This window comes from Nicotiana tomentosiformis, chromosome 5 (assembly GCF_000390325.3).
Source record: "Nicotiana tomentosiformis chromosome 5, ASM39032v3, whole genome shotgun sequence".
Classification (NCBI taxonomy): domain Eukaryota; kingdom Viridiplantae; phylum Streptophyta; class Magnoliopsida; order Solanales; family Solanaceae; genus Nicotiana; species Nicotiana tomentosiformis.
In genome coordinates, this window is record NC_090816.1 from 11,367,931 (window position 1) to 11,394,089 (window position 26,159).

The window sequence follows — 26,159 nt, forward strand, 5'->3', positions numbered from 1 at the left end:
CCCTAGTAAAAACAGAGTAATCATTCAAAGAATGAGAATAACCTCTAGAACACAATGCCTGGGACAATTTAGCATACCACTGCCTAGAGGCCTACCTTAGGCCATAAAAAGACTTCAGAAGTTTACAAACCAATGGGGCAGAAGTAGATGAAGTAGGAACAGAAAGCCCAGGAGGAAGCTTCATGAACACCTCTTCATCAAGATCACCATGAAGAAAGGCATTGTTAACATCAAGTTGAAACATTGGCCGTTGATGCTTAATATCTACATCAATCAAAGTTTTGACAATGGACATTTTAACAACATGGGAAAAGGTCTCATGAAAATCCACCCCCTCAACCTGTGGGTCTCCCCCTAACAACTAGCCTAGCCTTATATCTTTCTATGCTACCATCTGCTTTATACTTAACTTTGTACACCCACTTACATCCTATAGGCTTCTTACCAGGAGGAAGAGCGACAATATCCCAGGTCTTGTTGGCCTCCAATGCTTCAAATTCCCTCATGGCATCCTGCCACTCAGGTATGACTGCAGCCTCAGAATAGCAGGAAGGTTCAAGGATGTGAAGGAGACTAGAGATGACAGTGTTAGGAGCAGAAGCAGGATTGTGAATTATGGAAGAAATTGAGGTATTGCAGAGGTAGTCTTGAAGATAACTAGGAGGGTTGTGAGGCCTATCAGACCTCCTCAAAGGAACGGATGGAGAAGGAATGCGAGAATAAAGGGAAAAGGAAGGACTGGAATAAGAAGGGGAGGGAGAAGAAGGCAGACTATGAGATACATTAGGAGAGGGTAAAACAAGAATGGAGTCAGAAGAAGGAGAAGAAAAGGAGTAAGGAGTAGGAAAAGAAGGCAGGTCATCAAAGCATTAGAGTAAAGGGGAAAGAAAAGAAGGAGTAGAAGGAGAAGAGGACCTGAGAAAAGGAAAGACATGTTTATGAAACACTACATCTCTTGATACAAAGCAGACTTTAGTGGCTAAATTATAGAGCTTGTATCCCTTTTTATCAAAAGGATAACCTATAAAGACACAAAGAAAAGATCTAGAGTGGAACTTGTCTTTGTGTGGTTTGGTGATAGTAGAGTAACACAAACATTCAAAATCCCTGAGATGGGAGTAAAGGGGAGGCTTATTATACAGAAGTTCATAAGGACTGTTATAGTGAAGTAGAGGAGAAGGAAACCTATTAATAAGATAAGTGGCAGTAAGGAGACAATCCCCCTAAAAACTGAGGGAAAGACGGGATTGAAAGAGAAGAGCTCTTGCAGTTTCTAATAGATGTCTATGCTTTCTCTTCACTACTCCATTCTATTGAGGAGTGTGAGGACATGTAGTTTAATGTCCTATCCCTTTGGCAGAAAAGAATTGATGACCAGAAGAACTAGAACCCAATTCCAAAGCATTATCACTCCTAACTGTTTGGATTTTAGAGTTAAAGTGTGTTTCAACCATAGCAACAAAAGCTTTTAACATGTCAAAAACATTGCTTTTGAATCCTAACAAATGTGTCTAGGTTACCCTAGAGTAGTCATCAACTATTGTCAAAATAATACTTGGAGCTAGTGTAGGTTGGTGTAGGGTAGGGTCCCCAAGTATCAATATGTATAAGTTGGAAAGGGTGAGTAGTCTGAATAGAGCTATCAGGGAAAGGTAATTTGGCTTGTCTTGCTAGAGGACATACTGGGCAAGTAAAAGATTATTTAGGAGAAAATTTGCAAGTAATAGCAAAAATAAGTCTCAGTTTTGAAAAAGGAATGTGTCCAAGTCTATAATGCCACACAATTTCATCTTTATTCACTTTAGAAGAAACATCAATGGTATTTACAATTGTACTATCAACATTAACATCAGCAGAAACTGCAGGAACAGAAGAATAAGTGGAAAAGCAAGAATTAAAGGAAACATAACTAGTAAAAGGTTGAGAATTGGCTTATTGAAACAACTTGTAGAGGCCATTGTCCAATCTACCAAGAATCACTGGCTTCTTCACTGAAGGGCCCTGTAAAGTACAAGCATTCTTGGTAAATTGAACAACATCATCACAATGAGACAACATTTTGTAGACTGAGATGAGATTGTGTTGAAAACTAGGGATATAAAGAACATTGTAGAGAATTAGATTAGGAAATAAGGCTAAAGAACCAACATTAGTAACTTTGACCTTATATCTATTTGGTAAGGAAGCAAGATAAGGGACATGTAATGTTTGAATGTCAAAGAGTAGACTTTAACAGAAGTCATATGGTCTGTAGCTCCAGAATCAATTATCCAGACAATGCCATTTACTTTGGACAATATACAAGCCCCATAGGAAACCCATTTATAAGGTAAGAGCTTACCAACAAAATTGACAGAACCTATGAGTTCTTGAGATGTAGCAGCAGAGTTGGAAGCAGAAATTTGTGAGTGTTGAAGCATCATCATCAGTTGAGAATACTGTTCTTTGGTGAGTCCTGAGATGGCAGAGGACTGATCACCAGACATAGTACAAATATTAGTAACACCAAACCCATCAGTAGTACCAGAATCACAATGAGCAGATGAATTATTAGGTTTAGTAGTCTCAACATGAGCAGCAGTTCTACGAGGAGGAGGAGGAGGAGGAGGAGGAGGAGGTCCTTTGTTGAACTTGAAGTTGGGAGGAAAACCATGTAGTTTATAACACTTTTCTATGGTGTGTCTAGTTTTTTTATCAATACTTGCAAGTGACAATAGGTCTAGGAGTGTCAAAGGAAACCTTGGAAGGGAAAAGTGGCTTGGATGTGCCAGCATTGAAAGTTGCAGAAATAGTTGAAAAATGAGATATATAGGAGACTTGTCTCTGCTTTTCATCAGACAAAATGATGTTGTAGGTGTTTTCAATAGAAGGTAGAGGCTTCATCATTATTATGTTGCTCCTAATTTGCATATAAGTGTCATTGAGGCCCATAAGGAATTGATATACTTTATGTTCCTCATCTTCAGCAGCTTTACCTCCACAAGTACAAACCCTTACTCGATAAAATGCTATCTCATCCCACAATTGTTTAATTTTGTTAAAGTAAGATGCTATGTCTAATGAACCCTAGGAAATATGAGCTAGTTCCTTTTTAAGTTCAAATACCCTAGCACCATATGCCTTTCCATATCTCTCTTCCAATTCTGACCATATATCTTTAGCATATTCAGAATATTCTACACTTCGAGATATTTCTTTAGACAAAGAATTTGTCAACCATGAGACAACCAAATCATTACATCGTTGCTATTGTCTAACAAGAAGAGAACCATCTGGAGGTCACAAAGTTCCCATTGATAAAATCAAGTTTGTTCCTAATCGACAAGGTAACTAGGACATTCCTTCTCCAACTACCATAACCATTTCCATCAAACGGAGTAGAAACAAGAAAAGTACCTAACACATCTGTTGGATGAACATACAGAGGATGGCAAGGATGTGTATAGCCATCCTTGTGGAATATAGTGCGAGAAACAGGAGTAGAACATACAAAAGTTTCGTTTGGCATTTTAAGGCAAGTGAATGAAAATCAACAGAAAACAATAAGCATGGAAGAAGATTTGTGAAAATGAACGAGATTACTCCCTCTTTTGCAACCGAAAAGAGAACAACCTTCAAAATTGACCACAAATATACCAGTCGAAGCTTCGAGGAAATCCTAGGTGGACGGAAAACCCATAATTTGAGAAGAATCCACGAAATCTTCCAAAAATTAGTGTTTTGCTTCTCAGAAACAAACCACAGATAGCCTCAGTAGATAGAAATCGGAAGAAACACTCTGAATTTGGCAGAAACCCTAAAAATCGTAGATACAGGAATCACTGTCGTGATTGGAAAATGTCGACTAAAATCATCAAGGGTAGGATCGATCAAAAGCGGGGAGAGATACACACCAGAATCTACGCTCTGATACCATATAAACATATAGAAATTATGTGAAATCGGAAGAATGAAATTTAGGGTTCATGTTTTGGTTTAAGAGGAAACTTCGAGATATTTCTGTGTATCAGCCAGAGAAATGAAAAAATCGTTGTGTACAAAAATTGGGCCTAATCTATTTATAAGACCGGTAAGTAATTACCTCTAAACTGGGCTACCCAGATAAATTACAACAATTGGTCCAATATAATGGGTCTAACATTAGCCTATTCCCACCGGGCCCATTCTAACAAGGTGAATTCCCAGAATATGAAGTAAATCAATATTATACTGTCGAAATAAAGAGAGAGATGAGGCAACTGATAAGATCAAACTATTTATGTTCCCGAAAATTTGGAAACACATATATACGGTCATACAGATACCTGCTGTCAATTTTATTTGGACGGCGATCAAAGTTGCTCAAACTATATTTAAGGGACCATTTTGAACATATCCCAAACATAAGGGGCTATTTTTGTCATTTTATCCTAGTACTTCCATCTCTAGTTCTCTCCAACAAGTAGAGGCGGATTCAAGATTTAAATTTTATGGGTTCAATTTTCAAAGTTTTTAGCATTGAACCTATTATTATTTTAAAGTTATTGGTTCATATTTACTATTTTTGCAATTGTAATGAATTTTTATATATAAATTTTTACTCTGCGTTGAAAGCTATGAGTTCAATTGAACGCGTCGGTTGAACACTGCATTCGCCCTTGCTGCAACAAGTACTTATTGAGATTTATAGAATTGCACATCCTGGAATAGAGGTAATGGGAAGGAAGGCGCGGTAGAGAGACATTTCAGTAAATAATTATGAAGAACAAAATATAACAAAAAGTAAGAATATCATACAATTTAGTTTGTTTGGTACACAGGACAACAATATCTTACAGTTTAGGTTGTTCGGTACAAAGGACAAAATCATAGTACAAAATCTTGTAAAGACATTTGATTCTTGTAATAAGATCGAAACACAAAATTTGTGGTGGAAATCAAATTATAAGTTAAGTTTATTTAGGTGGGCAGTAAGTTGGTCGAAAAGCCAAAGGACCAGCAGTATAAATTACAGCTTTGTAATCACTTCTGTCAATTGTCTTGTCTTCAAATCTGAGTTTTGCACCATTGAGTCCATAGTTAATATTACTAAAAACATTGCAAGTTTCAAGAGGAGATGACACCAATTTCACACGACATGAATGTAGAGGATGGTCTAAATAAGAATGTCCCATTTCAAAACCTTGTAACTCTGCATAGAAATAACCATATGCATTTGTTTCAAATGCCTTGTAAAAGTTTACTCTTTTCTTGTAGTTTTTGCAAATAACACTCACTTTAGCTTTTGCGATTGGCTTAGCTTCTGATAATGACCATGATCCGTAGTTATCGCAACTTTGGCAATAAACCATACCCTCAATCACCACATTTACAGTAGTCTCCACTGGCTTGGCCGGGACATGAGCAAGAAGGAGGGAGAAGACGATTAGGATAACTTGGATTTTAATTGCCATTTTATAGGAAAGATGTGGAAGAGAATATTATGTGAGTTTTGGAATGTTTTTTTTTGGTAATGTTGAGGGAATTGAGATGATATATATATATATATATATATATATATATATATATATATATATATTGGCATATGGTATTAGTCTGTTTTTATTTTATTGTATCACTGACGTGAAGGCTACTAACTGTATTTGTTAAAGTTGGAACTTGGATTCATCCTAGATTGGTTGCTAACGTGATGACCATTTTCTGAAGTTTATAGTTTGATATAATAATTGATGAACTTAAAGGGGTTTGACTAATCTGTTTATTAATAGGATTTAAATTATATAAACCGGCAATGTAGAGATTATTTACATCATTAGTATAAAAGGCGGATCCAAGATTTAAATCCTATGGGTTCAGCTTTTAAAATTTTTAGTATTGAACCCATTACAATATTTTTAAAATTATGGGTTCATATTTACTATTTTTGCAATTTTAATAAATTTTTATATGTAAAAAGTTATGGGTTCAATTGAACCCGTCGGTAATATGCTAGGTCCGCTCCTGTTAGTATAGTTTAATATGCGGTAGTTAATTAGTAAGGACCAATTTTACCAATTATTGCCTATTAAATAGAGTTACATAGAATTACTTATTGCGCGACTTAATTTTATAAATATTTTTTACATCATAAATACATACAAATTAAACTCCGTTTGCCTGTTATGTTTTACGGATGTTTGTACAAGCATAGGCCCTATAGAAAGTTTCTTGTTCGTGCACCCCACTTCGACATAAGGCATTCCGTATTCACACAAGGCTAGGGGAAGTGCCATACACCAAAGGGTGTGATATAGACAGCCTAATCTAATGCAAGCATTAGTGGCTGCTTCCACGACTTGAACCGGTAACTTATAGGTCACACGAAAATAATTTTATCATTGCTCCATGTTCCCTTGGTCAATAGTAAATTAGAATTATCAATTTACTAAAAACTTTAATGAAAAGTCTCCGAGACTTGCACCAAAACAAAAAAGAAAAGTCTCTAAGACCATTGTATACCGTCGAAATCGGGCATATCCGATTTCGTTGGCAGGGGAATTGCCCGAGGGTAACCTCATAATAGATCGGGCTCGAGCTCGAAGATAGAACACCAAGCCTGGAGATCGAAGTGTTCATTGAGATCGAGGCCAGCAACAATTGAGATCAAACATGATTGACTTCGAGTAAGGCGTAATAACAGAATGGCGAGATATCAGTAACCGGTCGAAGATCATGACGGAAATCCCGGAACAAATCAAATCAAAGCAGTTATTAGTGCCAATCATGGGATCTACTTCCGTTATTAGAGTTGTACCTTATTTAGGATTCCTCTATTATATAAAGAGGGATTTCATTCACTTGTAAGCTGGAGAATGATTATTCACTGATAAGAATATACACATACGCTGCTTTCTTTGTTTTACATACTGTTCATTGTTGTTTGTTCCATCCTCTACTGTTTTTATTAACTAACCTCAAGACTATCTCGAATCGAGGTCGATACATTATTTGCAGACCAGTTTGATTTATTTTATTGTCCAATTTATCTATTTAATTTGTTGTTTATCAATTGGTACTGGGTTAAATCACATATCCTTAAAACCACAATATAAGTTTAATTGTTACTCAATTTTTAGGGTAAACAATCTGGTGCCCACCGTGGGAATAAGGATAATAGTGATTGTTCAGTACTGATTATGGTAAAATACACTATTTTACGCTTGTTCTTGTCAAGTACCTTTGCTTTCAGGTTAAAACATGTCAAACTCACCAAACGCATCCACACACGGTGACAATGGCCTCGGGCTCCACAGTGAAAATGAAAATGTGATTGCTCCAAGAGTCGAGGTGCCAAGGCTAATCTCGAGGGAGCACCGGTTGCCAACCCAGTCGATGTCAGTTCGCACGTTGCTCTAAATGCGGACCTAGGCGCAGATCTCGATGGGAGTGTACGCAGAGAAGGTCGATCTAGTGACCAAGGAACACAGGGCAGATGAGACGAAGGAGTCAGTCTCCAAGTGATATTCGATATGCTTCAGGCTCAGCAAGCCGTTATTGCTTAGTTACAAAATCAACATAGAGCTCCAAATAGGGTCGAGCCGTAAATTACTCGCCGTATCGAGCCAGTACCGAAAAGGCGAATGGTAACGAATCGGGGACTGATCCTGCGGTAATGAAAATGCTCGAGGAGCTCACCAAAAGAATTGAATCAGGGGAGAAGAGAATCGAAGCCAACGATAAAAAAAGTGGAGACATACAACTCTCGAGTTGATCAGATACCGGGGGCACCGTCAATCTTGAAAGGGATGGATTCGTAGAAGTTTGTACAAAAGTCGTTTCCTCTAAGTACGGCTCCGAACCCTATTCCAAAGAAGTTTCATATGCCCGACATACCCAAATATAATTGGACCACCGATCCCAACGAGCATGTTACTTCATATACATGCGCCATCAAAGGTAACGATTTAGAAGATGATGAAATCGAATCTGTGCTGTTGAAAAAATTCGGAAAGACCCTTTCGAAGGGAGCAATGATTTGGTATCACAACCTGCCACCAAATTCCATCAACTCATTTGCCATGTTAGCAGATTCTTTCATAAAGGCACACGCCGGGGCCATAAAGGCCGCAATGAGGAAATCAGACCTTTTCAAGGTAAGACAAAGGAATAATGAAATGCTGAGGGAGTTCGTGTCCCGATTTCAAATGGAACACATGGAGTTGCCACCGATCACAGATGATTGGGCCATTCAAGCTTTTACCCAAGGGTTGAACGAGCGGAGTTTGATAGCATCACCACGTCAGTTGAAACAAAATTTGATCGAGTATCCAGCTGTAACTTGGGCAGATGTGCACAATCGATATCAATCGAAAATTAGGGCCGAGGATGACCAATCAGGAGCCCCTTCTGGTGCAATACATCCAAAAAGGTCGGCAGTTAAAAACCAGAGGGACGTCGACAGAGAGCCAAGATCTAACAGAGACCGATATCAACCATATACCGCAGATCGAAGGAACAATGGTTCAGGATGCAATTCCGCCCGGAATGATCGAAGAAGTGATCAAGGACAGAATTCTCGGGGACTTATGAGCAAAAGTGGTTTTGACAAGTATGCCGATCCCACAGAGGCACCTCGGTTATCGGAATATAACTTTAGCATCGATACATCGGGCATTGTATCGGCAATCGGAAGGATCAAAGATACTAGGTGGCCCAGACCCATACAAACCGATCCTTCCCAAAGAAATCCAAATTTGATGTGCAAGTATCATAGCACGCATGGTCACAAGACCGAGGATTGCATACAATTAAGGGAGGAGGTAGCCCGTCTATTCAATGAGGGCCACCTTTGAAAGTTCCTCAGCGATCGAGACAAGAATCATTTCAGAGAAAGGGACGCCAACAGGAAAAATGAACAGGAGGAACCCCAACATGTCATTCATATGATCGTCGGTGGGGTCGACATTCCACAGAGACCAATATTCAAACGCACTAAGGTATCAATCACTAGGGAAAAATGAACCCGTTTTATGTGCCCGAAGGCACTTTATCATTCAACGATGAAGAAGCAGAAGGCATTTCTCAGCCCCACAACGACGCTCTGGTAATTTCTATCTTATTAAATAAAGTTCAAGTAAAGAGTGTTTTAGTGGATCCAGGTAGCTCGACGAATATTATCCGATCGAGGGTCGTGGAGCATCTCGGCCTACAAAATCAAATTGTGCCCACATCTCGGGTCTTAAACGGCTTCAATATGGCCAGTGAAACAACTAAAGGGGAGATTATTCTACCGGTGAACGTGGCTGGAACTATTCAAGATACCAAGTTCCACGTAATCGAGGGCGACATAAGGTACAATGACCTACTCGGAAGGCTTTGGATCCATAATATGAGGGAAGTCCATTTGACTCTCCACCAAATGATGAAATTCCCGACGTCGTATGGTGTAAAAACAGTATACGGGGAGCAGCATGCTACAAAGGAAATATTTGTCATCGATGAGGTAACGCCGATATCGACACTATCAACCTCGAAAAGGTCGAGCATCAAAGGTAAACATGAAGTCAAATAGCAATCACAGCCACCAGCCTCGACCGAATCGGGGAAGCAGGAGATAGAAGAAGAAGAGGAGGATTTTCTGACCCCTCGAACTTTTATTGTTGCTGAAGATTCTGACGCCACCAAATCAATGGTCGAAGAGCTGGAACAGTTTATATTGATCGAGTACCTGCCCGAGCGAAAGGTATACCTGGGAACGTGATTAACTTCCAAACTCAGGAAAAAGCTTATTCAATTTCTTATTGATAACATAGATTATTTTGCTTGGTCCCCTTTAGACATGACAGGGATCCCACCGGAGATAATGACGCATCGGCTAGGCCTGGACCCTAGGTTCAAGCCGGTGAAGCAAAAGAGAAGACCCCAGTCCGAGATAAGGTGCGCATTCATAAATGACGAGGTAACTAAACTTCTCAAAATAGGGTCCATTCGAGAAGTGAAATATCCCGAATGGTTAGCCAATGTAGTTGTAGTCCCTAAAAAAGGGAACAAACTTAGAATGTGTGTAGATTATAAGGATTTAAACAAGGCGTGCCTCAAAGATTCTTTCCCACTGCCTAACATCGATCGCATGATCGATGCCACGGCCGGCCACGAGATCCTTACTTTTCTCGATGCCTATTCCGGGTACAATCAAATCCAAATGAACCTAGAAGACAAAGAAAAGACTTCATTTATCACTAAGTATGGAACATATTGTTATAATTTAATGCCCTTCGGGCTAAAAAATGCAGGAGCTACTTACCAACTCCTAGTAAATAAAATGTTCGAAGAACAAATAGGTAAATCAATGGAAGTTTATATTGATGACATGCTAGTTAAGTCCCTGCACGCAGAGGACCATTTGTCTCATTTGCAGGAAACGTTCTAGATTTTAAGGAAATACAACATGAAGCTTAACCCCGAGAAATGTGCTTTCGGTGTCGGTTCGGGCAAGTTCCTTAGCTTCATGGTATCGAATCGGGGGATCGAGATCAACCCCGATAAAATCAAGGCCATCAAAGACATCACCGTCGTGGACAATGTAAAATCCATGCAGAGGCTAACTGGACGGATAGCTGCCTTAGGCTGATTCATTTCGAGGTCGTCGTATCGAAGCCACAGATTTTTCTCTCTACTCAAAAAGAAGAACGATTTCGCCTGGACCCCGAAATGCCAACAGGCGTTGGAGGAATTAAAGCGATACCTATCGAGCCCACCACTGCTTCACACTCCAAAGGCAGATGAGAAACTTTATTTGTACTTGGAAGTATCAAAAATCGCGGTAAGTGGTGTCCTAGTTCGAGAAAAGCAAGGTACGCAATTTTTCATTTATTATGTAAGTCGAACCTTAGGAGAAGCAAAAACTAGATATCCACACTTAGAGAAATTGGCACTTGCACTGATAAGCGCCTCTAGAAAGTTAAGACCATACTTTCAATGTCACCCCATATGCGTGTTAACCACTTACCCACTTCGTAATATTTTGCACAAGCCTGTACTATCGGGCCGATTGGCCAAATAGGCCGTCGAACTCAGTGGGTACAATATCGAATATCAACCCCGGACGACCATCAAGTCTCAAATTTTAGCGGATTTCGTGGCCGATTTCACGCCAATCCTCGTACCCAAAGTTGAAAAGGAACTCTTGTTAAAATCGGGTACATCATCGGGGGTATGGACCCTTTTCACAGACGGTGATTCGAATGTGAAGGGTTCCGGACTAGGCATCATTTTGAAGCCGTCCACGGGTAGCACTATTAGGCAATCTATCAAAACTTCTAGGTTGACTAACAATGAGGCCGAGTACGAGGCCATGATTATAGGTCTCGAGCTAGCAAAAATCTTGGGAGCAGAAGTCATTGAAGCCAAGTGTGACTCTTTACTTGTGGTAAACCAAGTAAACAAAACCTTCGAAGTCCGAGAGGATAGAATGCAAAGGTATTTGGACAAGCTACAGGTAACCTTGCGCCGTTTCAAGGAATGAACTTTACAGTATGTACCTCAAGAACAAAACAGTGAGGTCGATGCACCTGCAAATTTGGGGTCATCAGTCGAGGAAGATAAGATCAGCTCGGGGACTGTCGTTCAACTCTCGAGATCCGTGATCAAGGAAGGTCATGCCGAGATAAAATCTACAAGCTTAACCTAGGATTGGAGGAATAAATATATTGAATACTTGAAGAACGGAAAGCTCCCATCGGACCCTAAAGAGTCGAGGGCCCTACGAACCAAAGCTGATCGATTCACATTGGTTGAAGATGGAACATTATATAGAAGTACATTCGATAGACCATTGGCAGTATGCTTAGGACCAGGAGAAACCAATTATGTTTTATGAGAGGTCCATGAAGTTACTTGTGGGAACCACTCCGGCGCCGAATCACTGATTCATAAAATCATTAGAGCAGGATACTACTGGGATAGCATGGAAAAAGACACTAAGGAGTTTGTTCTAAAATGTGATAAATATCAAAGGTTTGCACCGATGATCCATCATCCCGGAGAACAACTTCATTCAGTCCTATCCCCATGGCCATTCATGAAATGGGGGATGGATATCGTTGGCCCTCTGCCATCGGCCCCAGGTAAAGCTAAGTTCATTTTATTTATGACTGACTATTTTTCTAAATGGGTTGAAGCATAGACGTTCGAGAAAGTGAGAGAGAAAGAGGTTATAAACTTCATTTGGGATCACATCGTATGTTGATTGGGGATACCTGCCGAAATAGTGTGTGACAATAGAAAATAGTTTATAGGCAGCAAAGTGACGAAATTCCTCGAAGACCACAAAATAAAAAGGATATTATCAACGTTGTATCACCCTAGTGGGAACGGACAGGCCGAATCGACGAACAAGACTATCATTCAAAACCTAAAGAAAAGGTTGAACGACGCTAAGGGGAAATTGAGAGAAATTCTACCCGAAGTCCTTTTGGCATATCGAACAACATCAAAGTCCAGTACGGGGGCAACCCCATTCTCTTTAGTATATGGCTCTGAAGCCTTGACTCCAGTCGAATTCGGGGAACCCAGTGCCAGGTTTCGACATACAACAGAAGAATCAAATCACGAGGCTATGAATACTAGCCTCGAATTATTAGATGAAAAATGAGAAGCCGCACTCGTTCGAATGGCTACACAAAAGCAACGAACGAAAGATACTATAATAGGAGAACCAACCTTCTCCACTTTAGAGTTGGGGACTTAGTCCTGAGGAAAGTCACCATCAATACTCGAGATCCTAATGAATGGAATCTTGGCCCAAATTAGGAGGGACCCTACCAAGTCCTTGACATCGTCGGAAAGGGATCTTATAAGCTCGACACGATGGACGGCGAACAACTGCCAAATAATTGGAACATATCGCTTCTCAAACGGTATTATTGCTAAGACATCGATATCTCAGGTTTTAAAGCATGCGTTGCACTTTTTTCCCCTTAGATCGGTTTTTTCCCAAGTGGGTTTTTTTGGTGAGGTTTTTAACGAGGAAACAATTATGTGCTACCTGAGAACAATTCAACAGTATCCAAGGATTCTTTACAATCAACCTCGAATACTGGGGGGCATCACCCTCGGATGCTACACTTTCGAGGAAAACACTTCAGTCGAATGAACCGTGTCCATATAGATTAGTCGAGCCTCGATGGCAAAACATGTACGCATGCATAAATTATACAAAGAAGCATTCTTTCTATATCAAACATCTTGTGTCTCAAAGAAAATTTTCTACTATACAAGCTCCATACTTATGATTTTGTGAGAAATGGCTCAAGGGCCAAGTGCAAATATACCTCGTACACTCGGGGACTGCCGTCGACGATCGATATATTCGAGTAATCTAAACTCAAATTCATAAGACCTCAAAGAGGCACCTCTAGATCTATAGGACAAGGCCATAATTCTTGGGGACTAACACTTCGAAAAAGTTTGAAGTGTTATTGGGAAATAAGCCCAAGAGGCATACCCAAAGGCTACGTCCAAATTAAGGCGGCTCAGAGACGTCCGAATCCCGCAATAAAAATAGGCCTTCGAATTCTTTGAAAAATCGGTTAAAAAAGGCTACCCTCGGCAAGTAATCAAAAGGGTTTCGATAAAATCAGCCCTCGAAAAACCTTAAGAGGTATCCAATTATCTTAACACAAACATGCTAAGGCACAAAAAGCAAAGAGGTTTCAATCGACATCGAACCCTCAAAAAATCCAATGGATAAAGAATACGTGTTAAGGCATAAAGAAATTTTTTACTAAGTCTTAAAAGGGAAAAAATAGCCATTTTTTAGAGGCCATATCGGCCCAATCTAAAGAGCCTAAGGGCCAATACACTTAGAGTTCGAGATTTTGTTCTCACTCAATTCGGACCTAAGGGTTCCACTATTCCGAGCTCAAATAAAACTAACTTGAATACAGCTCGAGGATTCATCATTATTTGATATAAAACCTTAAGGGGTCTATTACTGTGAGTTCGAAACTTACTCGAACTCGGCTATATTACGGCTTCGATCAAGCCATCCGAAATCAAAATCCCTAACATATTATTGAGCTCGGGGACTCGCCCTCGCTTAACTAAAAAACCTAAGGGTTTGTTCTACTCTGAGTTCGAGCTATTTCTCGCTCGATTATAGAGGTTGCAACAACCCTATTGCAACAAAGTTTTCACAAGGCAAAGGCAAAACAGAATTTATCATAAATCAGAAATCGGAGACGAAACAGAAAGAAAAGGAATCTTTCATATATGCAAAGTATTTACAAAGAACACACATGGTCTTACACAAAAAACGATGGGAGAATGAATCCTAAGTGCCTAGTCTGCCACGGGAGCCGCATCTTCGGGAGCTTCATCTTCATCTCCTCCGCTCTCGGATCCACTCACAGAGTCTTCATCATCGGAAAGCAAAGCTCCGACCTCATCCTCCAAAACCTTCGCACTCTCGATATCAGTCGTGAGGTCGAAGCCACGAGCATGTACCTCCTCAAGAGTCTCTCTTCGAGATCGGCGCCTAGCATGCTCGGTAACACGGGAAAATCTAACCTCAGCAGCGTCAGATATTTCCTTTGTCCAAGTGTTAGCGGCTTCAACATCGGCTCGGTAGGAGGCCACGAGCGCATCTGCCTCGGATGTGGCCCTTGCAAGCTCAGCGGCCAACCGAGTCTCGAGCTCTTCAACCTTCTGGGCTCGGTCCAAGTTGGTCCTCCTCCACACTTTGGAGTTGATGCTCAACCGAAGACAGTTGGGCCTGAACCGCATCTTTCTCTGAGGCGAGACGGTCCATATTCTGCTTCCACCCCAAAGTCTCTGCCTCTTTTATCTTGGCCTCCTCACGAAGCTGCACAACCAATTCGGCCTTCTACTGAACCAACAGGATCAAAGTGTTAGTCGCCAATATCAAGTACATAACAAGCTCCCAAAAATTTACATTACCCGTTCAATGAGCTCGGTCTGATCTTGATGAGCTCTTGTCAGCTCGGCTCGAATACTTATGATCTCCTCTTCTTTTTTCACATAGAGGAGTTTGAGGGCGTCTCTCTCCTCCGTAAGCTTTTTGAGATCGGCCTCACATCGGGCTAGCTCAGCCCGGTATTTGGAGGATGCTTCTCGATGGAGCACCGTAGCCTGTACAGAAAGGAAGGAAATCAGACTTAGAGAAATAAGAACAAACACAAACATGGTAACATGGGCTAAAACTCACTTGGTTCAAAAGCCGCTGAGCATCATAAAAAATGAGTGATGCGTCCAGGTCGGGAACATCATCGACCCCCACGAAGCAGCCGCGAAATATATCATCCCCTTCGGGGGGCCGTCCCCACATTGGGGGTCCCCATAGACCGGGCAGCCCAAAACTGCCCCTCAGAGAACGTGGGGTCGGGCGGCGAATCATCAATGATAATTGCCCCGAGCGAGTCACTTGGGGCATTATCTTCTCTTTGAAGGGCCCCAGAACTAGACCCTTCGGGCACACCCGCCGGTTGCTCATCACGGCAGGAGTCATCATCATCACCCGATGACTCAGGGACTCTTCTCGGACCTTCCTCCGAGATCACCTCGGTCTGCGGCTGAACCTCCTCGACCGTTACCGGCTCAGCAGTTCTCGAAGCTTCGATGCCTCCCTTCTTTCGAGCCACCAGAAGGCAGTCGACACATTCTCCCTCCTCGTCTTCATCTCGTAGTGTTTGGACTACATCGGCAGACAGAACGGCGGGGTCAGTCTTCGACTTTCGAGCCCTGCTTTTCCTGGGCTTTAGGGTATCTAGGGGCAAGGCCCTTCTCCTTTTCTTGTCTTTGGTCGACTTCGGGACCTCCTCTTCCCCGGGGGGAGGCGGCCTCATGACGACATTGTCTCCAAGACCTGTATGAGAAGAAATCAAGTTAAAAAGAAGTATTTCACAGGAAAGCATCAAACATGAACAGAGGAACTTACCATGATTTTTGGCCTCCCATCGACCCTTGGCCAAATCGCGCCACGAGTGCTCGGCATACGAAGAGGTTGAAAATAGTTGTCGAACCTAACCTGCAAGGTCCGAGACTGCACCAGGAAACCAGGGGGAAGCTGCACCATAAAGAAGAATATAGATGAGAAGAGGTAAAGAAAACATAACAAGTAATTAAACGTTATCGGTGAGGTTCTACTTGCGTTTCATGTTCCATTCTTCGGGGAATGGCATCTTCTCGACGTGTATTAAGTAGGAGGTCCTGACTCGGACAAACCGGCCCATCCATCCTCGGTCCTTGTCCTTGTCTATGCTCGAGAACAGCACCTTCGTGGTCCGGCATTGAAGCCTTATTAGTCCGCCCCGATAAAGACAGGGGCTGTATAACCTAATGAAATGATCGAGGGTGAAAGACATCCCTTCGACCTTGCTCGAGAAGAATCTGAGCAAAATGACAATGCGCCAAAAAGAGGGGTAGATCTGGCCGAGGGTTACCCGGTATTGGCGGCAGAAGTCGATTATGACAGGATCGACGGAACCCAGTGTGAAAGGGTAAGTATACACACTTAAGAACCCTTTCACATGAGTGGTGATGTCTTCCTCGGGGGTAGGAATCACCACCTCTTTATTCTCACAGTGGCAGTCTTTTTTTACCTGCTCGAGATCGCCTTCGGATATCGAACAGATGTATCTAGACATGGGCTTGCATCGGCCAAGAACCGAAGAGGGTTTTTCGACCTTAAAGTCAGAAGTAAGTTCACATAGCCCGTGGATGCACTCTTCGATACGTGGCTCCACCGGTGTTTTGTCACCGGCCGGCCGCGATGAGGAGGCCTTTTCTTCTTGAGGAATGGTCTTTGATATTTTTGCCATTGCTATATGAGGTTTAAGGAAGAAAAAGGCGGAATTTGTGTTTTAATAAGAGATTGGCAAACGGAAATCGGCAAAGTTGATGAACTTGAAGAGAATAGAAGAGCTTTTGAAGATTAGAAGAAGTTTGAAAGTAAAGTTTGAGAAGATTATGAAGGTGGTCTATTTATAATAGCCACTTTGATGGTTTGAAAGCACTGGTGGCCGACCATCAACTGGCGTTAATTAATGACCTTGGGAACTGTGCAGACACGACACTTCAATTGCTTATGTCGCTTACATCACGATGTTGGCGTAATAATTGATCGAGGCATTAAATCGAAGTCTCAAATTCATTTCTTCTCGTTACACTCCAAAAAACGAGGGGACTATCTGTATACGATCGAAATCGGGCATATCCGATTTCGTTGGCAGGGGAGTTGCCCTGAGGGTAACCTCATAATAGATCGGGCTCGAGCTCGAGCTCGAAGATAGAACATCAAGCCTGGAGATCGAAGTGTTCATTGAGATCGAGGCCAGCAACAATCGAGATCAAGCATGATTGAATTCGAGTAAGGCGTAATAACAGAATAGCGAGATATCGATAACCGGTCGAAGATCATGACGGAAATCCCGGAACAGATCAAATCAAAGCAGTTATTAGTGCCAATCATGGGATCTACTTCCGTTATTAGAGTTGTACCTTATTTAGGATTCCTCTATTATATAAAGAGGGATCTCATTTACTTGTAAGCTGGAGAATGATTATTCACTGATAAGAATATACACATATGCTGCTTTCTTTATTTTACATACTGTTCATTGTTGTTTGTTCCATCCTCTACTGTTCTTATTAACTAACCTCAAGACTATCTCGAATCGAGGTCGATACATTGTTTGCAGACCAGTTTGATTTATTTTATTGTCCAATTTATCTATTTAATTCGTTGTTTATCAATTAGTACTTGGTTAAATCACATATCCTTAAAACCACAATATACGTTTAATTGTTACTCAATTTTTAGGGTAAACAACCATTTTTTAGGATGCTATCCTCGTTTAGTATTATTAGTTTGGTAATAATGTATCCGTGGAAATTATACACCGAGGACATAACAAATTAAATATTCTTGTCAAAATTTTCTGTTGTTATTAAAAAATAAGTATAAAATTATGATTTGTTCATTGAATAAAGAAGGATGTGTTGATACAAGAAGTGATCTTTTTCTGCTCGTTTGTGTCATTACTATTCCAGTTACCATAGAAAAACAAATTCGTTTTGGTTAATTTTTAAAATAGCGTTTACTTGAGAATTTTAATCCTAGAGTTCATATAATACGAAAAATTACATAAAACTCAGTCGTACTCTTATTTATATATCTTTTTCCTTAATTTAATTATTTAAAGCACAAGTGATAAATATGTAACCGCACATATTGCTCAACAAATAGTAATAAACAACTTTCATTTTCAAATCTTTTCATCATTTCTTGATTTGGGACATGAACTCTCAATTGATTCTGTCCTGTCCTCTGCACCAATATAATATTTTCAAAAACACGGTTACAACTCATCTCGAGACTTTAATAAGTCTTCGTTTCTAAATTTGGATAGTTCCTTGAGGTAAAGAATGAATTCTAGTGATACATTACAACAAAATTTGGTTCAAATTGAGAACTATGTTCTTTTTCCTTTTGTAGGCATAAAAGAGATAAATAGGTGCATATACAAAGGTAAAATAGCTATGTGTTTCATATTCCAACTTTGTCATTTGGACGCCAAAAGCCTTTCTTACCAACAAGAAACTGCTCTTGATGCAGAGTTACTGACCAATGGAGCGAACGTAAAATCGAGCTAAGCTTGTTAAGCATCTGCATTGTGTCCTGAACTAAAAGAAATCCACCTGGTCTCAGTATTCTATCCATCTCCACAACTACTTCCGCCATGTCACATCTGCGAAAGAGAAAAACCAAAAAGATCGCCTCGTGAAAAAATTTAGGATATTTGTAGAGACAGATTCATAATTTAAACTTAATTCGTTCAACCTTTAAGGTTCTTAGTACTGAACTTATTATACTTTCAGAATTACGAGTTCGATATTTAATATTTGTTGAAATTTTAGTTGTTTTTCATAGTTTTTCACTATATATTTATATTTTCTGTTGAAAATAATGGTTCAGTTGAACTCATAATATATACGCTCAATCCGCTTCTAGATACATGTAATGGAATGGGGATACTTAAAAAAGCAAGCAAGCTAAAGGAATGAAACTACAATAGCTGCATTGTTCATAATAAAGAAGATCAATAAGAGAAATGAGAAGGTGTTTATTGAACCTTTGAGTTAAATTTCCGAAGAGGAAGCTGGAATGTAGAAGATCATATGTCCGAGGATAGGTATTAAAGGACTCGCACCAGTCGTGGTACATACCAATCAGCCCTCTATCAAAGATAACGGAGAGAGTATCTGGCCCACTGATGGGAACGACATTCATTACCCATAGGGGTCGATCAATAATTGCCGAAGCAAACCTGTAATTACAATGAAAAGTCACCAAACAATCAACAGAGAAAAGGAAGCACAAAAGATAAAGCAATTCCAACATATAACTCCCTTACCCTCCATAACCGGCATTCATGTCCATCACGTTCCTCACACTTGACCAATTTATTGCAAGGCCGCCTATGTAAACATCAGAAACCAATGCTGTCCAGTGTTTTGTGTCCTCGTCGAAAACCTCTTCAGCATCCGCTTTTAGGGAGAGGCGTTGAGGTTTACTGTTGAGCCTCTGGGGCCAGGGTGAAGGCCACTCATATGTATTACCAATGCTGCTCGTGGGGAGTGGTACAAGACAATTATCAAGAGGCGCATACCTGCACATAAGACATAAGAAAAGATGATTAAGGTGGAACGATGACAACGTGATCAAAGTTAAGGATATAGTGATTATGATACTCAATGTGTATCAGCATACCATGAACTATTTGGTCTATTGTTCTGGTCACATAGAGGTGGATTATTTTCTTTGCGGTTATCATAACAGGAAGATGTAACTGGCTTTTGATATATAACTAGCCCAACTCCAGCCGAGTCAAAGAAGGTCTTCTTCACCACTTTCCAGCATATTGCTTCAGTCAGTGCAACCATAGCTGCAACGAGAAAGAAAGTAAAGTGCCACTTAGCATAACTAACCAGGACAAAAACGGCAGCCCGGTGCACAAGGCATCCCGCGTCATGCAGGGTCTGGGAAAGGGGCGCACCCAAGGGGTGTGATGCAGATAGCCTACCCTAATGCAAGCATTAGTGGCTGCTTCCACGGCTCGAACCCGTGACCTATAGGTCACACAGAGACAACTTTTAACTAACCAGAACAAAGGTATAAAATGCCAGCACTACGGCCTAATCAACATTCAAATTGAAGCTGATCATTAAACAAAGAACTTGTAAGAATGTTACTTCAGAGGAAGAGTATTTATTCGTAAGAACCTTTCCAGACTTTCTGATCCCTTTCATCGTCCCGATAAACTGGCGTTGCTGACCACACGAAAAAACCTCCAGGCCTGAGAATTCTGTTTAGTTCCATCAATGGTTTTCCTCCTGCGATTAGAAATCGATTACCAAGTAAAACAATATAAATTATGTGTTTGGTAATTTGGAAGTAGTGATTACCATCTCCATCCCAATGAACCCTGCATCTTGCACAATGAATCATATCGTAAGCATTATCGGGAAATGCCAGCTTTTGAGTTCCAATGACTGAGAGAGTAGCGGGAATCCCACGCTCGAGTGCGAACTGTATTTGAGCCTCGTGTTCATCCTTTGGTGCAAATGACATAGTAATGACATTTTTATCCAGCAAATAGCCACCAAAGCTAGCAACACCACAGCCAACGTCTAAAATGACCCTTATATGCTTTCCCCATTCAATTTCCGGCAAAGTCTGAATTACAAAATAAGATAGATCTCAGCTAAAAATACAATTAGCACAATTGGACTGCACAGACCATCACCAGTTCCCAGCATAATGACTGTACGACCAATAAAAGATAAACAAACTACCCTCCCTTCCCTCTTCATGTACAAGAAAACAATCGAAAAAGGAAAAGAAAGAACAAAGATAAAGAACATGAGAATAAACGAAATAGTACTACTACTTCTTCAGTACTTGCTGCACACTGAATACATAGTCAACATACATGCAATATGATGTCCATTAAAGTGGACGCGGTCTTAACTTTGTCACTAGAAAATGGCTTATACTGAAAATCTATCCCTTTGAAGTGGTCACACAACAATGCATAAAAACAACAACATACCCGGTGTAATCCCACAAGTAGCGTCTGTGAAGGGTAGTGTGTATGCATACCTAACCCCTATCTTGAAGGGTAGAGAGGTTGTTTCCAATACACCCTCGGCTCAAGGAAAGCAAAATCACAGCAATTTAAAAAGAAATATGATAGCGAAGAAGACATGGAAAAAGAAGCGGTAACAACAAAAAGATAATAATAAGAAAACCAAAGCAGACAACAATGCATAGAGATTATCAAAAATGATTATGCATTAAAGCTTCTGACATCTTCCAAGCGGTCACATTTCACATAAAAGGTATGGTCAGAATAATTTCATTCAATTGACAAACGCAATGAACTTGGACAAGAATGAAATCCAACACAATGTAACAGCAGTAAACATATACTGTATACGATTGTAGCGAAGAAGAACAATAAGTATGTAAAGTAGGCACACTACCTTCTCAATGGATTCAATATAGTTAGTTACTCCATCCTTGAACTGTGTTCCACCACCAGGAAAAACAAGATAATCACCAGTTTTGACCACCCAATTCTGGTCCTTCTTATATTCCACAAGCTTAGGATGAGGAACGTTGTTGTACCATATCTATCCAAAGTTAAATATAAATGACGAAACAGTTAAGTCGTGGTTATTTTCTGACAAGCAGAACAAAATACATGACTAGATTGAACATGATGCTTTTGGATAAAAACACACATCAATTTCATCAGAGGATTGCAACATGTAAATACAGAGGAAATCAATCCGTATTTGAACCTATAATTCTCACTAAAGTCGAACTCGAACAATACGAAACTAGTAACTGGATCCACAATGATCCGTATTCGGACCAATAATTGGCAAAAAGTTAATTGGAAAGCCATTAAACTCCAGCAGATATTGCACATATTTCAAAAATGCCATCACCCAAGGAATAGTAAGATGGTTGTTTCTAAGAACTATGGTGTCCGTAAACACTCTGGGCAATAGCTTAATTCCATATCATCTTGTGTTCAGTAGTGTTTCAGCTCTGTCTGTGCCATTCACAATTCAAGAGAACAGTAAATCGGAAAAGAAAAAAGAAAAATATTGCTTGTGAATGATTGCACAACTGGTCCAATTTCTTTCCCAATAAAAGCCCGGTAAGGAGAGTCCCAAGCAATGATAGATTTAGAGCAGTTCTACGAGTTCAGTTGAATCTGCATATTGCCTTAGGCTCAAATTGTATATATACATATGCAAAAATATATTTAAATGTATGGAAAGTATATAATAAGATCATTTTGCCAATTAAAGCCCCAACACTACTAAGGACACTCGTCTACAACCACCAAATAAAGACACTGGTAACAGGACAGTCAATACTTAGCAAGAGCTATACTTCTCAGATCTCAATGACAATATGTACTATGCCAACAAAATCTAACTGCTACAACCCTATGACTCACTGTATTAAGGGCAGCCCTGTGCACTAAGGGCCCGCTATACGCGAGTTCCGAGGAAGGGTAGGACCACAAGAGTGTACGAAGTATTTTTGTAAGAGTCTGATTCTACGGCTCGAATTACGTCTAGGCTCCCTTCGCTCAGTGTACTATAAGAATAAAATCTAGTAGCTATAACCACTTTAAGATCCAGTCTCCACTAAACTTAAAATTTACTTCTAAAGTCATTAAACCAAGCAACAACAAAAAGAACATACCAATCCACAGTTAAAACAAAATTAGAAAACAAATTAAATCTTACCAACAAAAACCTATCAATCTCACCATATCCCTACTCTTAGGCCATGGAACTGGCAACTTATACCCATCAGGCAATGGAATCAAACACTTTGGACTTGGCTTAGGACAATGTCTTTCCCTATGCTCCATATGTCTTCTTGATTTTAATGCTTTTATTGCCTCCAAATTATCAAGACAAGGTATATAATCAACTGCAACTGAACCTTTACATAACTTCCAATCAAAATTATCCATTTCAAAATCATCATTTCTTGTATCATTTGAAAGAACATTATCATTCTTGAAATTTTGTAAAGATGGGGTTGGATTAATACTATGATTTAATTGGGGTTGAGTAATGTCGGTGACAAGATAAATAGGGGATTTTTGAGAGTTGGAAATGAGGATAAAAGTGACAAAGATTAATAAAAGAAAAAAGGTGAATAAGAATGGGATTTTGCGTTCTTTGAAAAGGTTTTGCATGGCTATGGCCATTTCTTGGATTGAGCTTAGTTTTTGGAAAAACAAATGGAGATCCAATGAAGATCTAGAGAGAAAAAAAGAGGGATAATTAAAGATGTAAAGGGGTCAAGGGAAGGAGTCAGTCAAAAGCTTGATAATACTCGTATATTTTCACTATTCACTATTCTCTTTTCCTTGTCCAATTTGTAAAATTATTTAAATATTTATTTAATGATCGTAAGTCAAAAATTTAAATTTAACTATTAATACTCTAATAAGTTCAGAAAATATCTATTTAATGATAAGTACTTCCTCTTATTCATATTAGTTGTTATGTTTGTTTATTACACATACTTTAAGAAACTATTAATAAGAAGCGCTTTTTGACTATTATATGCTTATTTACTCTTTAAATGTTTAGATTTTTTATGCTATGTAATCAATAATCTTTATTTTCAAGAACAATTATATGTTAATTTTCTAACAACAAACTGGAATAAAAATAATTAACTACATCTTGATTTTCTAAAATAAAAAGTATTTTGAATTTGTTACTGTATTTTTAGTAACCACGATAACTATAATGAACTCGAGGGAGTATAAAATTAGTTCTATCTTGAGATACTAAAAAGAATAAGTAATAAAATTTATTTTTTATATACCCGACAACAACACTAATAATAACATATTGTGTATAATTTTACAAGTGGATCTAAAAACATATTTAGTGTACGTTGTCGGTAGTCTTGCTTCGATCTTGTTCTACATGTATAAAGACTGTTTTTAATAAATTTTCGGTTCAAAAAAAGCATGAATATACTATAAAAAAAAAACATGAATAATGTTATTGAAATATCATTTAAGGGGAGAAGACAAAAGAGGCAAGAACCCCACGGGGAAATAAATCTACTGACATGAGAATCTATTGGAGAATACGTGACTGTTTCTATCATTATCTTATGTACTTAAATTTCCTTTTACTGGTTGTGGTTGAATGTTTTTTGACACAGTAAAATAGCGAAGCCACTTGCTTTTGTTTTTATGAAGCACATGGATTGCTGGATTTCATACGTACGTGTAAGGCAGAGAGCTCCGAATCCAATGAACTTTTTTGGTTGCACCGCCACTCATGGGCGGAGCCACAGTATTACAGGGTCGACCAAATTCAGTAATTTTGGTTCAAATACCTATATTTGTTATAAGAAATTTATTGAATATCTATAATTTTTTAATTTAGAACCCAATAACTTAAAAGAACTAGAATTTCGAATCCAGTAACTTCAAATTCTAGCTCCGCCTCTGCCGCCACTCTCTTCTCAAATTTTGGTTTTTAAATAAATGTCTTTTTACATAATAAAAAAATAAATTAACTTTAATTATTTAAATTTGTCCTTATTTACATATTACAATGTGTCAAGTTAAGTACAGACAGACCTCTACAAAATCCTTATATAACAGTCATTCGTTATAAAAGTCAAGTTTTACTCATAATCGATTTCTTAGTTATATTTTATATTTCTATAACAATACCTATAACAGTAACGACCATATTTATAGAAGAATGCTCTTTGTAAAATTAATCCTCTATAACAACCATATATAATCATTAAGATTATTAATAATAGTTTTAAAAATATGCACACAATCTTTTCCATTAAAAAAGTTTCTATCTTGCATAAGATATAAGATCTGAAGATTTGCACATGATATCTTTTTCCATTGGACAAATTCCAAAAATTATTTAGATAGAAAATTTAATTGTTAAGCTCTTAGATTGTCTCCGAATGAAAGCTATTGGATACCTTTTTGCTGAAAACTTGGACACGAATTTTTGCTAATTCAAGCGTTATATCGCTAGTAAGAGAATAATTCAACAAAACAAGCCACAATTACAAAGTTCTTCCATCAATTTTGAATGGATTTATTTTTTTAGGTAGTTTAAAAATGTCTGCCTTAGAGTTTAAATCTTTATACGTTTAGTTATGAATTTATTAATAATGTATTAGCTTTCTTCAATATTTAACTAGCGAAATATGCATATCTTTTGAGATTTTAAATTTGAATAATTTTCCTATCTTTTATATATAGCATTAAAAAAGAAAAAATAATTGATATTTTAATAATTTTTATCTATAATAGCAAAAAATATTTAAACATCAATTGTTGTTATAGGTGTATAACAGTCATTTACTGTAAAAGCCAAAAAAATCTGAACAAACGAGGTTGTTATAGAGGGGGTTGACTGTATATGTAAATTTTAACTAAGGGTAATTTAGTCAATTTTTTTAGGAGTTAGTATTTTTTCTAAGGTGTGTGCCAAATGACAAAAGGTCACTTATTGTGGATCGGAGAAAGTATAATTTATAAATTTTTTAGTGTTGAGTTTGTTGTAACTTCTAAATTATAAATTTGAAATTTAATGCTAGCACTTTTTGCGTTTTAATTTATGTGACAATGTTTGATTAGGTACGAAATTTAAGAAAGAAAAAAAAAATATTGGAACTTGTAATGTAAAACAAGTTATAAATATTATTCGGCTATAAATTACTTATACAGCCTTTTAAACTTACCCGATTTTTACATTTAGAAAATACTGGATCGTATACTAAGTAGTAATAAACTAGATTTAATTTGAAGAGGGGTGAGGTATTCTCATTTAATAGCCTGGTTGGCCAAGTTTCTAAAATATGCTTATTTTGAGAAGTGCTTTTCAAAAAAGTACTTTTGATAAGAATTAGTTTGTGTTTGACTAATTAATTTAAAAAACACTTTTGAGCGATAATTAGTGTTTTACCAAATTTTTGAAAACTGCTTATAAGTGTATTTTTCTCAAAAGTGCTTCTTAGAAAAATATTTTTAGAGAGAAGCTACATTTTTCTGCTTCTCAAAATCTGCGTCTGCTTCTCCTCA

The 26,159-nt window shown here is 38.7% G+C and overlaps 2 protein-coding genes across 2 annotated transcripts; both read right to left on the reverse strand.

Moving 5' to 3' along the window:
• Positions 1-4,934: 4,934 nt before the first annotated feature.
• Positions 4,935-5,432, reverse strand: LOC104121221 (non-classical arabinogalactan protein 30-like). Its single transcript, XM_009633162.4, has one exon. It carries the CDS (start codon positions 5,430-5,432, stop codon positions 4,935-4,937), a length of 498 nt encoding a protein of 165 aa, XP_009631457.1.
• Positions 5,433-18,220: 12,788 nt separating this feature from the next.
• Positions 18,221-23,383, reverse strand: LOC104121220 (probable methyltransferase PMT23). The gene is made up of 8 exons (XM_009633160.4): positions 22,833-23,383; positions 21,523-21,672; positions 20,443-20,713; positions 20,260-20,370; positions 19,748-19,922; positions 19,392-19,646; positions 19,110-19,304; positions 18,221-18,725 (listed from the first exon to the last, which is right to left on the reverse strand). Exons 1-8 carry the CDS (start codon positions 23,280-23,282, stop codon positions 18,524-18,526), a joined length of 1,809 nt encoding a protein of 602 aa, XP_009631455.1. The 5' UTR covers positions 23,283-23,383; the 3' UTR covers positions 18,221-18,523.
• Positions 23,384-26,159: the final 2,776 nt, after the last annotated feature.